This window comes from Pavona decussata, unplaced genomic scaffold (genome assembly GCF_977016875.1).
Source record: "Pavona decussata unplaced genomic scaffold, jaPavDecu1.1 SCAFFOLD_232, whole genome shotgun sequence".
Lineage (NCBI taxonomy): Eukaryota > Metazoa > Cnidaria > Anthozoa > Scleractinia > Agariciidae > Pavona > Pavona decussata.
This window is the reverse complement of record NW_028145637.1, coordinates 1801955-1816441: the sequence shown is the minus strand read 5'-3', so window position 1 is coordinate 1816441 and position 14487 is coordinate 1801955. Positions and strand designations below refer to the sequence as shown.

Here is a 14487-nt window from a genome sequence, read left to right as displayed (position 1 = left end):
CAGAGGGTCAACTTCACGTTCATGTCAGACATAAATGTTCAAAATTGTAACTTACAAACTTTGCAACTTAATAGATCTTTCTTGAAGACATTACTTTATTTAACTGTTTTAAAGAAACCCTTGTTACATTAAAAACATGTTTCCCTTCTCCGAAAAGCCTTTGTAAGCGAAGTAGTCCAACTGAGACAAGAAATCTATGTCTGCGTTGCGTGACTCAGTTATTAGAAAACTGTTGTTTTGTGAAACTTTCTTGCGTAGAAAATATTGTTTACTGGCAAAAATTGAATTTATATCAATGTTTAAAAGAGAAAATTTTGTATGGCTATAAAGTGAAAGCCCCAATTATACATAAAACATTGAAATATTTGTTTGTTATTTTTGTATGCTGTGTAGAGTTACGGGCAAAGGTCAATTCACGGGGTCAATTATAACTGGTTTGTCAAAACTGACCCGTGTTAAAACTTATTTTGTCCAAAGTATTTCAACTTAAAGTCCAAAACTATTCACTTAATTTCTATGCCGAAATTCAACAAAATAAAGCCAATTCAACATTCTTTTAATGCGTTGTTGATCTCATACAAAATTTGCATAAGAACGTGAACATGCTAATTTCGTTTTGCGGCTCCATTTCGTCTGCGGTTTCAAGTTACGATCTGAAAGCTCTATTTGTCTCCCTGCCCTGCTAATGCTTATTTTGTCCATGCTATTCGATTCAATAGGAAAACTATTGACTAAAATAACTAGACTGAATGATTACCAGGAGAAAAATCATCAATTGAGTAGAACTAAAGCGATAATCTTTTTGATCTCCAAAAATTTGCATAGGAACGTAAACATGACATATGCAAATTAAATGAAAACACATTTTTGCATTGCCGGACTTATTCCAACAATTTAGATTTTAAATCTTCAGCGAAGCTAATGGTAAAGTTTGATGTCAATGACCACAGGTAAATATAAAACACAACAATTATTTCGGTATCAAGAGCTTTTTGGCAAACTCTACCGTTGAAATTGAACGGCGCGCGCGCTCTTCGATAACGCATATTTTCAACTCGTGTAGGCGCGCAGTTCTTGATATTTCTGAAATGTTCACATCAAACTGATTTTTGAGGCGTTCTTTTAAAATAAAATTTTTCCAGAGGGGGGTGGAGGTGTATTCTGCATTTAAGGAATTTCCGAAGGGGTGGGGGAGTTAAAAAAATACCTCGAAAATGGAAAATCCTGGGGGGTGGGGGGGTCCTATGTGAAATTCCCTCCGTGGTGGGGGTATGGATATTTTCTGGAACCACACAAATTTGTCCTTTAGACTACTTTGCATTTTGCATTTGTATTCTCCATGCACATATTGGTTCTTGTTGGTTTCTGCAATGCAGGTAATAAACTTGGTAACCACTTTTCAACTTTCCCATTTTAATAAGATAATTGCTTAAGTAATAACAATTAATATGAACTGGCCATCGCTTTTGTTTCTTCATGCCAATTAGCTCAATCTTTTGGTGAGGAGGAGATTTGCTAAAAAAATCCAAGTGGCGTAAAATGGGGCATAAATAAGCCCTCTAAGAAGCCCTCATGACTTTCTTGTTCCTTTTCGAAAGCTAAGCACTCCAAAGGCTCCAAACTATTAAAATGATATAATAATAATGTTAAAATCTCATGGCAAATTCAACAGCACAAAGAAAGCTAGGCATAAGGGTTAAGTTTGAAAAGCATATCTCAGGGAAAAGGGGAAAAAAATTGGTCACAACTCAGCGAATTTCGATGTACTGGCGATATTTTTCCAGAATCCCAGGACTGCTAATTAAAACTAATCAATTTGCTCAATCTCAGGGGAGAAGATTTTAAAAAATCTGAGAGACATAGAGTGGGGCAAAAAGTCTGCGCTTAATAAGCCCTTACAGGTTTTTTGTTCAAGTTACGAGTTGTTTCTAATCCTTTGAGAAAATCACTAAATTCCCAATATTGGAGTTCGATTGAGTGTCAAAAGTAATTAGCATTTGTCCTTCACTTTCGCTCTGGTTGGTTAGGAAAACTCATGCTCCTTTTTCAACCAGTAAGGAGTAAAACCGAAACTAATTATGACTTGTTTGTATGAGTTTTGCTGCACTTGGCACTGGTTGCGTGTTAACCTGCTTTGAACTGTGATTGGTCCATTGTGGCCCCTAACTATGAAACATTTTGCCAAACATCATTAGAAAGAGTAGAACTCTTGACAGTTTTAATGCTTTATGGAAGCTGCGTTTATTTAAGGAGGCTTTTATAAATATTTTAAACCTATTGTTTTAATCATTGTTAGTTTGCTTTTATTAACTACTTTTAGGATCTTATCTTAAATTAGCCTATCTTGTAATAATTAGTTTATTTTTTTAACTTATGGTAATGGAAATCATACACCTGTATATCCATGAAGCCTGCACAATATTAATACATAAATTATTATTATTTGTAGTAGTATTTTAACTGTTGTGATTGGCCAATTTAATTTGGTTTAATTATTACCAGAAAGTTAAACATAATTTAAGGAGTACTTTCATCACATTTTAATTAGCAGGCCCAAAGGACTTGGCATTCAGTTGGAAGTACCTGTATTTGGAAAACAATAAGACAACTACTTTATAATAATATTACTTTATAATTTTCAATTATGAATTGACAATGGTAAGTACTCTAAAGAGGGGTTTTCAATAAATTGCCAGTCACAAAATCAAAACAAATGAAAGTAAACAATAACATTTGCAAGTGCAAATAAAAACATCACAATTTAACTGGCACCAAGTGCAGCACAATGCATGCATGCACGCCTGTTGAAAAAATCCATGGTATAAGCTTAAATTTGTTAACGGGAAAAAAAAAACTAGAGAAAGAAGCAAGCTGACAACAAATTGCAAACAGAGAACGATTTTTTGGTATATAAAACGTTTTGGCATGTCAGTTACAATGAGTACAGTTAATCTCAGGGAGAGTGAGAGGTTAATATTTACCATTTAATACTTGAGCTTACATAACAATGACAATATGTAAATTACTGTGTCCAAGTGCTCGTGGACGTAAATTATGCTCTTATCTATGTAGCTGATATAATATTACAGCCGGCAAAAGTAAATTTGTAATTGACAGGCAAGCAGGGTCCTTGTGGTAAAGTCTTTTCACTAACTACCGTAGATTGCTTATCATAAGAGACAAAAAGACTAACTTGATGTTGACAGAAGTGAGCACCTGCACTCTAACCCCACATTTTGAAACATGGTGAAAATTCAGTGGCTTGTCACGTACACGCTGTGTGCTCTGCCTGTTGGACTAGGCCTGCACTTATTTCCAACTCAAACTGAAGGAAGCAATACATACTAATTAAGTGAGAAAAACCTGTTCCCAATCAAAAAGTTAAACATTTTAATCTGTTGTTGTCCGTGTAACACTTCTTTTCGTATGTATCACAACTGTTAGATAGTAATTTTACATACCGGTAAATTATTTTTAATAAATATTGTCATGTAAGCCTTAAATGCTAATTAAACCATCACTTTCCGAGATAAGTGCAGTTTTACTGTACTTGTCATTATAACTGACAAGGCATTTGAACACATTTGATACACTAAAAAATTGACTCCAACCTGTCCAAAAAGACACGGTAATGGGAAAAAAGGACAGGGTTTGCACTTTCTCAGGACTTTAAAAATTCAAAAAAGTTCAAAATCCTTCCCATCCTCCCAAAAAGAGGGAAAACAAGATTCTGTGACACATGGACAATAAATTGTACATTTCAATTGATTCAGTACCAGCATTTACAGATAATTTCAGAACAAATTTTCCAGGCTTGATGTCAAGCATACATATGAACCCTGAGGGCTATCATGGTTTCCACATTCAGCGAAGGCTGTTGTTGGCAAGCTAAGGTCATGTCTGAATAGGCTCCATTAATGGGGGAAGGATGCCAGACAGATTGATGAGCACAGGAATTGGCTCTGTTACTATGGCAGAGTTATTCATGCATCCTACTCCTGTTCACTGGCTTTGAATAAACTGATTTTGTGGCTTTACCCCCAAGGGATTTATCATGCATGGAAAATAACTGGAAAGCTTGCATCTATCATCAGACTTGAGTTGAACTAAAGTTCAGAATCTTTATTTCTCCCCAGCTATTGTGCTCTTACATGTACTTCAACTAAAATAATATAATTATTTATTACAATTACCTTTTATAGAAAAATACACGGTACAAATTGAGCAGTAAGTTATCTACATACAAGTTCATTCTATTCATACAAGAAATAACTATTGGATTAATACACTTAAGGCCGAGTCCCACGACAGATGTAGCAGAGCTACTGTTTTGATGGGCAATTTAGTTTATTGAGAGACAGTAAAACTGTTTAAACTGCATAGTTTAAGATTTTGGTGAAAATAACAAGGGAAATTCGCAAATCACTGAAACAAGCTACAAGCCACGCCAAGATGACTGAGGTACGTATGAGGGAACTAATAATACATTAGTGGGCACAGTCTTTGAATGATAAATCTGGAGAGAGCATGATCTAGTAACACTCGGAGAAAACTGATTTTTTTCACTGAATATAATAAATCTTTTTTTTTTTGTCTGAGTACCAAACAAAAAATAAATTGCCATTTGTACAGCATTTCAGTGTAATGTTGCTGTTATTTCCTATCTAAATACGTCAACTTAAAAAGCACAGATGTAATTTTCAATACTACCCCCCCTCAAAAAAAAAAAAAAAAAAAAAAAGAACCATACATTTATTTCATAATGTGAAATAGTTACCATGAATAATAATATCATTGCAAACTGAGATCAATAACTAATGAATGAAAGACTCACAAGTTTGTTTCTTATTTCACTTAGAGCAGTTACGAGGTTCTTCTTAAGACCTTGTAACTGGATCATCTAGAGTAGCATTTTGCCTTTATGTATAAGAACAAGAATCAGTTGCCACAACACCTTAAGCAGTTTAGCCATTATGAAGTAATGCTGGATAAAGTCCTGACAGGTTTAACCCCCTTTAGTTGATGTTTCACTGACAATCTTAAACTTACATGCAAAGAAAACTGTGTGCCCCCGGTTGGGAAAATCACATGGACAGGCACAAAATTTGACAATTCTATAATATTAAATTATTACTATCTTGAATTTTCTATTTCAAATAATAAATTATGGCATTGTCAAATCTCCATTGTACCAGCACAAAAGGAAAAAAGTTCAAATTGACTGAGCTACATGTATAAACTAAGCAAGCTATGTACAGGAAGAGAATATTAATCAAAATATAATTTATAATATTGTAAGACAGTAGTGGGATATCATGAAAGAAAGATGCTATCTATACAAGTTACAGCTGTATTTTAGTGTATTTAAATTTATATCACTTTCCAGGTTGATAAAAATAAAATAACCAAAAGTCAATCCACAAAACCAAAGATGGTACCTTAACTACAGACATTAACACAGGCCACATTTTTGCATTATGGGCTTTGAATGAAAAGTCTGCAAAGGAACTAGAAAGCGAGACTGGGAAGACAAGCTAAAAAATCCTTGCAAGTTCGCACTTTTGCCAATCTGTAAAAAAAAATCTGTTTTGCAGTCTATACCATAAGTTGAACATGACAAAATGAAAGCAGTTTGGACATTAATGGAACTAATTTGTGCCCATTGTCCAGTTATCCAGGAAATTCCAGAAAACATTGCCAAAAATGAGAAACAAACAAAAAGGTCATTTTTAATGCTTTAATTTGAATGGTCAGAGAGGATTTGATCCAGATACAAGAGTTTTCAGTATATAAGAGGACAAAAAAACAAGGAATGAATACTTGACCTTGAAAGGCTATAATCATACAGAATTTTTTTTTGCTCTTAAAATAGAGCTGCTAAGACTGACTTAACTAATTATTATTATACATTCAAATCTGGATGGTTGACAGAGTTCCCAGCATTAATAAAATATAAAATCAGAAAAAAATATCAGCGGTAATATCATTTTGCTTGAGACATTTCTCATTCAAGTTGCATTTAATTCTAATATTATCCATGTATCTGCCGTCCCAGTATGAAGTACTTAACTATTTATCACTGCACCGAGTAAAGATACTCAGCCCGTCCCTTTACTGAATGCAACAATTGGCTGCTCCTTTCTCTTTTAGTAGCTTTGATGGTTTGTACTGCTCCAGATAATTTAGCTGCTTTGCATTAATTGCTCCTCTTCTCCTCCTGACACAAAAAAAATGGATTTAAAAAATTAACAGGAAGAACAAACTTAGCCACTTGTAAGGATAAACTAGATTTAAGCTCCTGAGTGTATTCAAATAGGATGAACAGCAACACTGTTCAAACAGGAGGATTATAGCTTTAAAACAAGCCTCTTTTACGCACCAGTGTATACTGTGATTTTTTAAAAAAAAAAAAAAAGATATTACACACAATACTACAATGTACTAGTGATTATTGGAAGAGAAGGCAATGTATATTTATCCAAACAATCTAAAATATGTGAAACTCCCCAAAGATGATTGAGGTACAAGAACACTGACTGTCTTGGCACGTGTTTTACAGGTGGCAAAGGAGTATGCTTCAAATCAAGACTGTTGTTGAAAAATACTTCTTGTACTGCATCAATGATTTATAATAAGGTGTGTTTTGGGAAATGACAAATAGTCATCTTGTTACAAGTATCAAACAACAAAATCTTAGTTGCTGATGGGACTTTTTTATACCCCTTGCCAAGATATTCTTTTCCCGCATTGCCATAAACCATGCAAAAATACCCAAAACCAAAGCTCTGACCCGGAAACTGTTTTCAATTTTAGAATATTATTTTGAAGTTTTGAGACAAATATCTGGTAATAAGATTGACAATTTACAACTTTGAAGGCTCATAAAAGCAACTTAAAAAAAAAAAAAAAGAAATAAAAATGAGAGAGAAAACAGAAAAAAGAGAGCGGTCTTTAATAGACTAAATGCCTGGCAGACAGAAAATTGACAGAATTTCAATAAAGGAAGTTTATCATTCAAACCATTTGAGAATAATTATTCTATTTTTAATCATCTGAATTGTGGTTTTGTAGAATTTCTTTTGACAAAGTAACTGCAAAAGATATTAATAATTTTTTGTGACAATAATTCTTCAATACAGTAGGAGTGCCGAAAAACTACTGGTGTGAAATATTTGCCACTTGATGAACTTGTTCTTTGTTTCCCAAACATATTTTGAATATTTTGAATGTTGACTTTTGAATATCTATCTATTTTAGTTACATGTATCATTATTTATTTATCCGTTGTTATTTAATATTTAGGTGTGTATTAATTGATCATTTAAGATAGTGCAGGTCCACATCAGGACTTAATGTCTTGCCAATTCCCCAACCTGCTTTACCAAATAAACTATGTATGTATGTAAGCTTGTAACCCATCACCGCTTGTTACATTGGGAGTATTTCCTGTCAGTTTTTACAGCACTGAAAACTTTCTTAAACTCTATGGATACACCAACAAAATACTGTGTTTCCATAGCTTTCAAGCAATCAGACCAACCATTCACTAAAGGTTATTTAAATGGAAGTGGTGGTGAGAGGGTGGTACAAGATTTTGGTCAATGGGGCACACTGTAAGAACCCATCATCAATAAAACAAAAGTTTTTTTCCCTGCTTCTCTTCAACCTACAATAACCAAAGACAATAGCAAGCCTTTACTCAATGCAAGTTACATAAAATGAACAGCGGCCAGATGAACTACCTGTCCCACTGGATTAACTACAAGCATATGACACTTGCCTTCTGATAAACTCTACAGCGTCTTCATACTTCATTCCACTTTCAATAAGAGCCAGTGCTACCAGGACTGGTGCTCTGTCATAAATGAAACCAATATTACCATTGTTACCAAGGAGAACTCTTTCAGCTGTTGGCCAACAATGCCTTCTACTTTTGGACGGGGTTACCCCTGTAGGTGTTTGCTAGTTTCAGCTCTATATACACTTAATTTTCCAAGGCTTAATTTTTGTAAAGTTTATGATGATATGGGGGCAAGATGGCTGCTAGCCACATTTATCCCACTCTGTGATGTTTTAACCTATATATTCATATATGTATCGATACAATCTTAAAAGGAAATGTGAAAATAAAGTTGTTGTTGTTGGTAGTTCTTCTTCCTAATCCATACTGTAATCCATAAATATTACATGTATGTCTTTTGCCCTGAAGAAATAATCATTATTTTTATTTCTTCAAGGCAAAAGACATACAATTACATACAATTAAGGCTGATGAAGCAAGTCTGTAATCAGCTTTTCACAATTTAATTTTATAAACGAAGATGCAATTCTCTTTATTGTGCTAAAATCATTGTTTACTGCTTTGAGTTGCATTGTAATGTACTGTTATATAATGTTGCAATAAAAAATTCTCTAAATAAAAAAATAAATGCATGTAAAGTCCACAAGTTTTCGAAGACATTTTAAGGTTATGGATCCTTGTTTTCTATGACCTTGTAAAAATGAATCATTGCCAAATAATGGTCTACCATTAGGGAATAACCCAAGTTTTGTCATTATAATGCTAAAAGGCACAAAACTCATCACAGCATGTTCATCAGCCAAAACAGATTTTAAGAACAGTTTGTTCTTCTCCCATATAAAGAAAAGTTCTTTAAAAAAAGGTCCACACCATATCAGATTCACCATTGCATGTACACGTACACAAACAGAAGGAAAGAGCATCAAACAAGATGACAGCCTACCTGCCCAATCCTGCCACACAGTGGACAGCAATGCACGATCCTGGCTTCTCTTTAAACTTCTTTTTTATCAGCTGGAGCCAGCCTTCAACTACTTCTTTTGGTGGTGCTGCACCATCATCAAAGGGCCAGTCCTAACGAAAAGAATTTCTCAATACATTAATTTGTCAAGAAAGAACAACATCAGGAAAACTGATTCCAGTTACAGTGATAGCAGGTCAGTAGGCAACTCAGTACTGAGATTACTACTGCCTGCTCCTTCATGTAGCCCCATGGGTCTGTGACTCAACAGGATTACACTTTTGTGAAAACAATAATTTACTTAACAAATCTAATCAGAAAAAAATCACAGAAATAAATTTATTCCTGTGATTTTTCATGCTGGGAATTTCATTTTGCATCTGATCTTACTGGATTAACAAAAAAACTTTTGATACAGTCCACACTAAGCTGGGCAGTGTTGGAATTGATTGATATAATAATAATAATAATAATAATAATAATAATAATAATAATAATAATAATAATAATAATAATAATAATAATAATAATAATAATAATAATAATAATAATAATCATAATCATCATCATCATCATTACTAACATATTCCAAGCTATTTACAAGTAATGGAAAAAACAAAAGTCATAAACTTACAAAAAGCTATTCTCATTTGTAATAAAAACTCATATGATCACATTTTGAATAATAATATATATAATAATGAGAACTCTTTATTAACATATTTCAAGCAAATTGCTATTCACAAGTTAAGAGTAGAAAAAAGAACTATTAAAAGCTATTTACAATTCATTTCGATGAAAAAAGAGAACTTTCAAGCCGATTTTTTTTAAGAGAAAAAAAAATGTCATAAAGTTACATAAAGTTACAATGCTATTCTTATTAAAAGAAAATCAATAATATATACAAAGTTAAAAATCTTAGAAAAGAATAAAAACCAACTTCAAATGGAAGGCTACCAAGAAAAACTAAGAAATAACATTATGTTCTCAATGTTTTTAACGAATGTTTGCATGTCCTTTCTCGATGTCAAAGTCAATGTCCGTCAATTCTAGATGGATCCTCCTTGTAGCTCGCGACCCTCTTAAGTATAGTAATGCTGATCTCAGCAACGCAAAGGACACCCTTGCCCTGATCCATGACGTAGTAGTCACATAGCTTTTGCCCTTCTTTGTAGCAACTAACTCAGCCAGCCTACTATGGTATCGCTTGCATTCCATCGCCATTCCACCTGTCGTGCTAAAAACTAATGGCGTGAATGTGGCTCGCTCCACTTCCAAAATTCGGCTAGCATACTGGCGCTTCTTTTCCGTTTCATGTTGCCCGTAAATCTGGTTAAGATCCATATCCCTGTAGGAGTCAGCATTTGGGTGGCAAATTCTAACATCAAAGAAAGCCGACCTCTGTCTCTCCCAGAACCCCCTCGCCACAATATCGAACCGCGCATCAGGAGCGGTGTTGAGCCTATTGAGCTCTTCTCCTGTGATGTCTTGTAAAACTGGTTCAGTTTCAACGCCATTACACACCATGCGAAGCATTTCCGCCTCAAGATCCCTCAATTCATTATGGCGTTGGATGACAAAACCACCACTTTTGCATATCATAGCGTGATCCACATTGAAGCGGATTAATAATAATAATAATAATAATAATAATAATAATAATAATAATAATAATTTATATAATTATTACATTCAATTATTATAATTTACAAAGTATTCGATAAACCATTAAACTATATTATATAAAAAAGAAACTAGAAAAAAATAAATAATAGTAATAATAATAATAATAATGATAATAATAATAGTAATAATAATAATAATAATAATAATAATAATAATAATCTTTATTAAAGCCACTCCAAGCAACAAATGTGTTTGGATTACAATGATCAAACAAATGGAAATGAATAAAAAAACCAACTAATTAACCCCAAGAAATAAGCACCTATTACCTCCGGGCATTCACTCTATCCCAGTAGCACAGAGACTGCACTTGAAAGTAATCATTTACTGCAAGTGCAACTTGCTAGAGATCTGTGATCATACACAAGGATGATACTTTTCATGCACATGCTCAGAAAATACAAAAGAAACTGTAACAGTGTCTAAAGCTAATTTATTTAGACTTGTTCAGGTAACTCTGCATTGCAGTATGAATACAACAGGATCAGGAAACAAGTACAGTTTCTTCCATTTTTTACCAAATTTATTTGCCTCCGTCAATAAGTTGATTCTTGCGAATTGTCAACGGTCAAAAAGGCTGTACCAAAGGCATTTGCTAAAACCTAAACTCTGGTCAGAATAAAACCATCAGAACAGAATCACTGAAACAAAAGCAATGGAATAAGCAGAACCACCAAAGCAACTAAAATAAAATGACTGGAACCACTGAAATACATTATGTAACTAAAACAAAACAAAGGAGACGACAAAAACCAATTGATGTGCTAAACATGATACAGTACTTAGTCTTAATTTCAGGCAGTTTTCCTCCCCAAACTAAATTCCCCATAATTCATTAGCTTCAACATGTTTTGTTCATTTTGATAATGATTTTGATGGTTTCAGGGTTGTTTAGTAAATCAGTAATGGTCATTTCAATTTCTAATTAACTCTTCTAACAAGTAGCCTATAAGGATTTGCAGTATGTTTCTCCAGTGTGTGTCTGTGTGTTGCGGGGGGGGGGGGGGGGGGGGTGGAGGGGGGTAGTGGTTGGGCATGACAGAAAATTCGTCAATTCACATTTGCTTCAGAAAGCCATTACTGCAAAAAGGTCATTTCAGGTTTGAATGTATGAAGAAAATCAAGTAGTGTCCAAACTGCTTAGTAACAAGTGCACGTTCCCTCAAATAACTACTATAGCTAAAACTGAAGACTCATAACGTGCAAAAAAGCTTGCTTATGTAAAATTTTGTTATACATATGTCAGTGCAAATTGTTTCCAAGGCAGTTTCAAGATGTGTTGAAAGTCCCTACTAGATGGGAAATGGCGACAGCACAGAGCCATCAATTCTTGACTATTCCTGTAACAAAAGTTAATAAACTCTAAAACCACAGAGAAAAGTCGCTTTTTATCATAGCAAATCAGTAGTTATCTATCTTGCAGGCTTGTATAAGCAGAGAGTGGAAAATGAAAGAGAAAGAAGACAAATAAGAGGCCAAAAATAAAAATCCTCGTTGAGACGACTCTCATTCTGCCATCGACAACACTGATAATGTCTCTGATGGTTTAAGTGGTTATTGTGGTGGTTCTGGCCATTCCGGTGTTTTTGTTTTGGTTGTTTCAGTGGTTCTGTTCTGGTGGTTTCGTTTCAGTATTTCTGGTTTTAGCACATGTCATTTCCATACTGCTGTTTTCAAGGTATGTTTGTTCAATCAAAAATTAAAATAACTTTATATTTAATTTGGGGATCAAAATTTAGCTAACGGATCCTTCAGAGCACAGATCTGCACACCAACATGTAGAGGAGCTGAATTTTTCATTTCAGTGAATGCCAGAATGATTGTTAATGAGAGAGTTTAGGTCCCACCTCACTCTTCACAGAATTGGGTAGAAGTGAATTTAGGGTGCAAAAATTCATCTTGGCCAAGTAGGATGATCAGAAAGGACATTAATCATACCCATTGCACTCAAAGAATCCTGAAATCATGAAAAATCAATATAACTGTTTTCATTTTCTACACCCTAAGGATCTGCAATTTTGGAAGCACTAAGGTAACACTTGCAAAAATGATCAAAGCTTGTTCTTTCAATCATACATGTTTGTTTGATCAAAGGTGTTACCACACTGCACTCATGTGGTGTAACAAACATTGGACTGTTTGGCAATAACAGTTTAAAAGGTGCTCCCTTTGATTTGCTTTAAAGAGTTTAAATCGGCTTGGTGATAAAATAATGTAAAATTTCAAAAACAATTTGAAACAAGTTAAATGTACCGTGGCTGCAGAGAAAAGCCCAAAGAATGTCGCCACAGCTACTAATATTATTTGTGCATTTCATATATAAACAACTGACAATGCCTTCAAACGAGTGAAAGCACTGGCCTAGAGAAAATCGAGAGAAAAAAAGTGGTAGTAACGTACAAAGCTGGCATCTATTCTCTGGTTCAATTGCTCTTGTCCCAGCCGGTAAAGCAGGTTTACGAGCTGGCCAACGAGTTTTCGTTGTGAAAGAACCGCCGATACGACATTTTCAATAGCAAAATTCCGGAGGGAAAAAATCTACAAACAAGAAGCTTAAGGTGCAAAAATGAAGAAACAAGGCAGTCAACGAACAGCAGAATAATTTATAACATCAGAAGAATGCAGCTTGGTTTAGGCAAACCGATTCCAAAATATGCTTAAGTATTCACTTTCGGTTTCCACTTTAGCGGTTGTTGGTTTCACTTGAAATGTTTATTTCAACAAGGAAGAATGAAATGGACGAATTTGTAAAAATGACAGAGAACAGCACAAGCCATGAAAGATCAGAATTATTAAGTAGGCTTTTTTACCGCCAACATTAAACAAACTCTGTAAATTAAAGTTTCAACGACAACACTACTAGAAATCAAAATGGACACACCGACTATAACATTTCGTCCCTTTCAATGTACTACATGTGGAACCAATACGGCCCTCTTGTACCGAAAATAATCACGTTGAAATGTCAGGTTTATATTGTAACGAGAAATTAAAACAGTAACGAATCGATTTTAACGTAAGCTTACCAAAACATCTATTCCTTGTTTCTCCAACAAATCGACGTTATAAGTCGGCTCACACACCCTCACAACAATATGAGCGTCGTATTTCTTGAGATCCTGGGCAAAGAAAGACAAGCTTTGGTCAATTTCCGCCACAACCAAAAAAAGTTAATCACCTGAAGAAATTTACCTCTATATACCGGGGCAAGGTCGCATCGGTGGGACGATCCGTGATCAAAAACTTCATGTTCTTATGCTCTACCACAACTGGGCCAGGGCCATGTAAGCTTCTTCCTTGGTTAGGTACTCGGGTTCCAGAAGGCATTTTCATGTCTGTCATTAATTCTATTTCTTACAAATGTGATTTCTGCCAAAGTAAAAGTCACCGTTCCTTGCTATGCTTAAAAGCGAATTGAGTTAGCCCATCCGCTAAGAATCGAAAAGCGCCTCACTCGTGTTGTGCCTGACACCAATCTCCACTGTCGATGATGAACTCCATAAAAGTGTGTGAACGGCTGCCGAAGGCCTGCAAAATGAAACTACATTTCAGTGTTCAAAACGACAAAAACACCCCTTGGTGAGCCGTTTAAGCAATGGTATGATGCTAGGGAGTGCCGGCAAAAAGTATCTCGCCAAAGAGAGACGTCATTAAAACGATGAATAAGTCTCAAAATTCGTTTAGCGAAGAATGGGTTGCTATCGAACAGGCAAGCGAAACTCGTTTGCCCGCGCGAATCGCCAAGGCGCTCGGTCACAAACCACATATTTCAAGGCTTGAACTTACTAGACTGAATCTCCACATTGAAATCTTGCTATCCTTTTCAACTCTTCTCTTCCCACACGGAAGGCAAACAGAAGTAAAGGGACTGCACGCCGCGGCACAGAAGATATTTTAAGCAGTTGCACAATTTGAGTGATTCGTGACGTAATGCTAATTTGCACGCATGCGTCGCATATCGCGCGCGCTTGTTTCAACTGGTTCGCGGAACCTACGATCATTTGGTAAGCAGTTGGATCCCGCCCACTACCAGGATATC

The 14487-nt window shown here is 35.0% G+C and overlaps 2 protein-coding genes across 2 annotated transcripts; both read right to left on the bottom strand.

Moving 5' to 3' along the window:
• Positions 1-4101: 4101 nt before the first annotated feature.
• On the bottom strand, positions 4102-14394 carry LOC146458698 (protein tyrosine phosphatase type IVA 1-like). Its single transcript, XM_085090418.1, has 6 exons — positions 14235-14394; positions 13641-13976; positions 13475-13567; positions 8745-8875; positions 7781-7855; positions 4102-6217 (listed from the first exon to the last, which is right to left on the bottom strand). The coding sequence occupies exons 2-6, from the start codon at positions 13788-13790 to the stop codon at positions 6112-6114; spliced, it is 555 nt and encodes a 184-aa protein (XP_084946544.1). The 5' UTR covers positions 13791-13976; positions 14235-14394; the 3' UTR covers positions 4102-6111.
• LOC146458699 (uncharacterized) lies at positions 9458-13467 on the bottom strand. Its single transcript, XM_085090417.1, has one exon. It carries the CDS (start codon positions 10362-10364, stop codon positions 9759-9761), a length of 606 nt encoding a protein of 201 aa, XP_084946543.1. The 5' UTR covers positions 10365-13467; the 3' UTR covers positions 9458-9758.
• Positions 14395-14487: the final 93 nt, after the last annotated feature.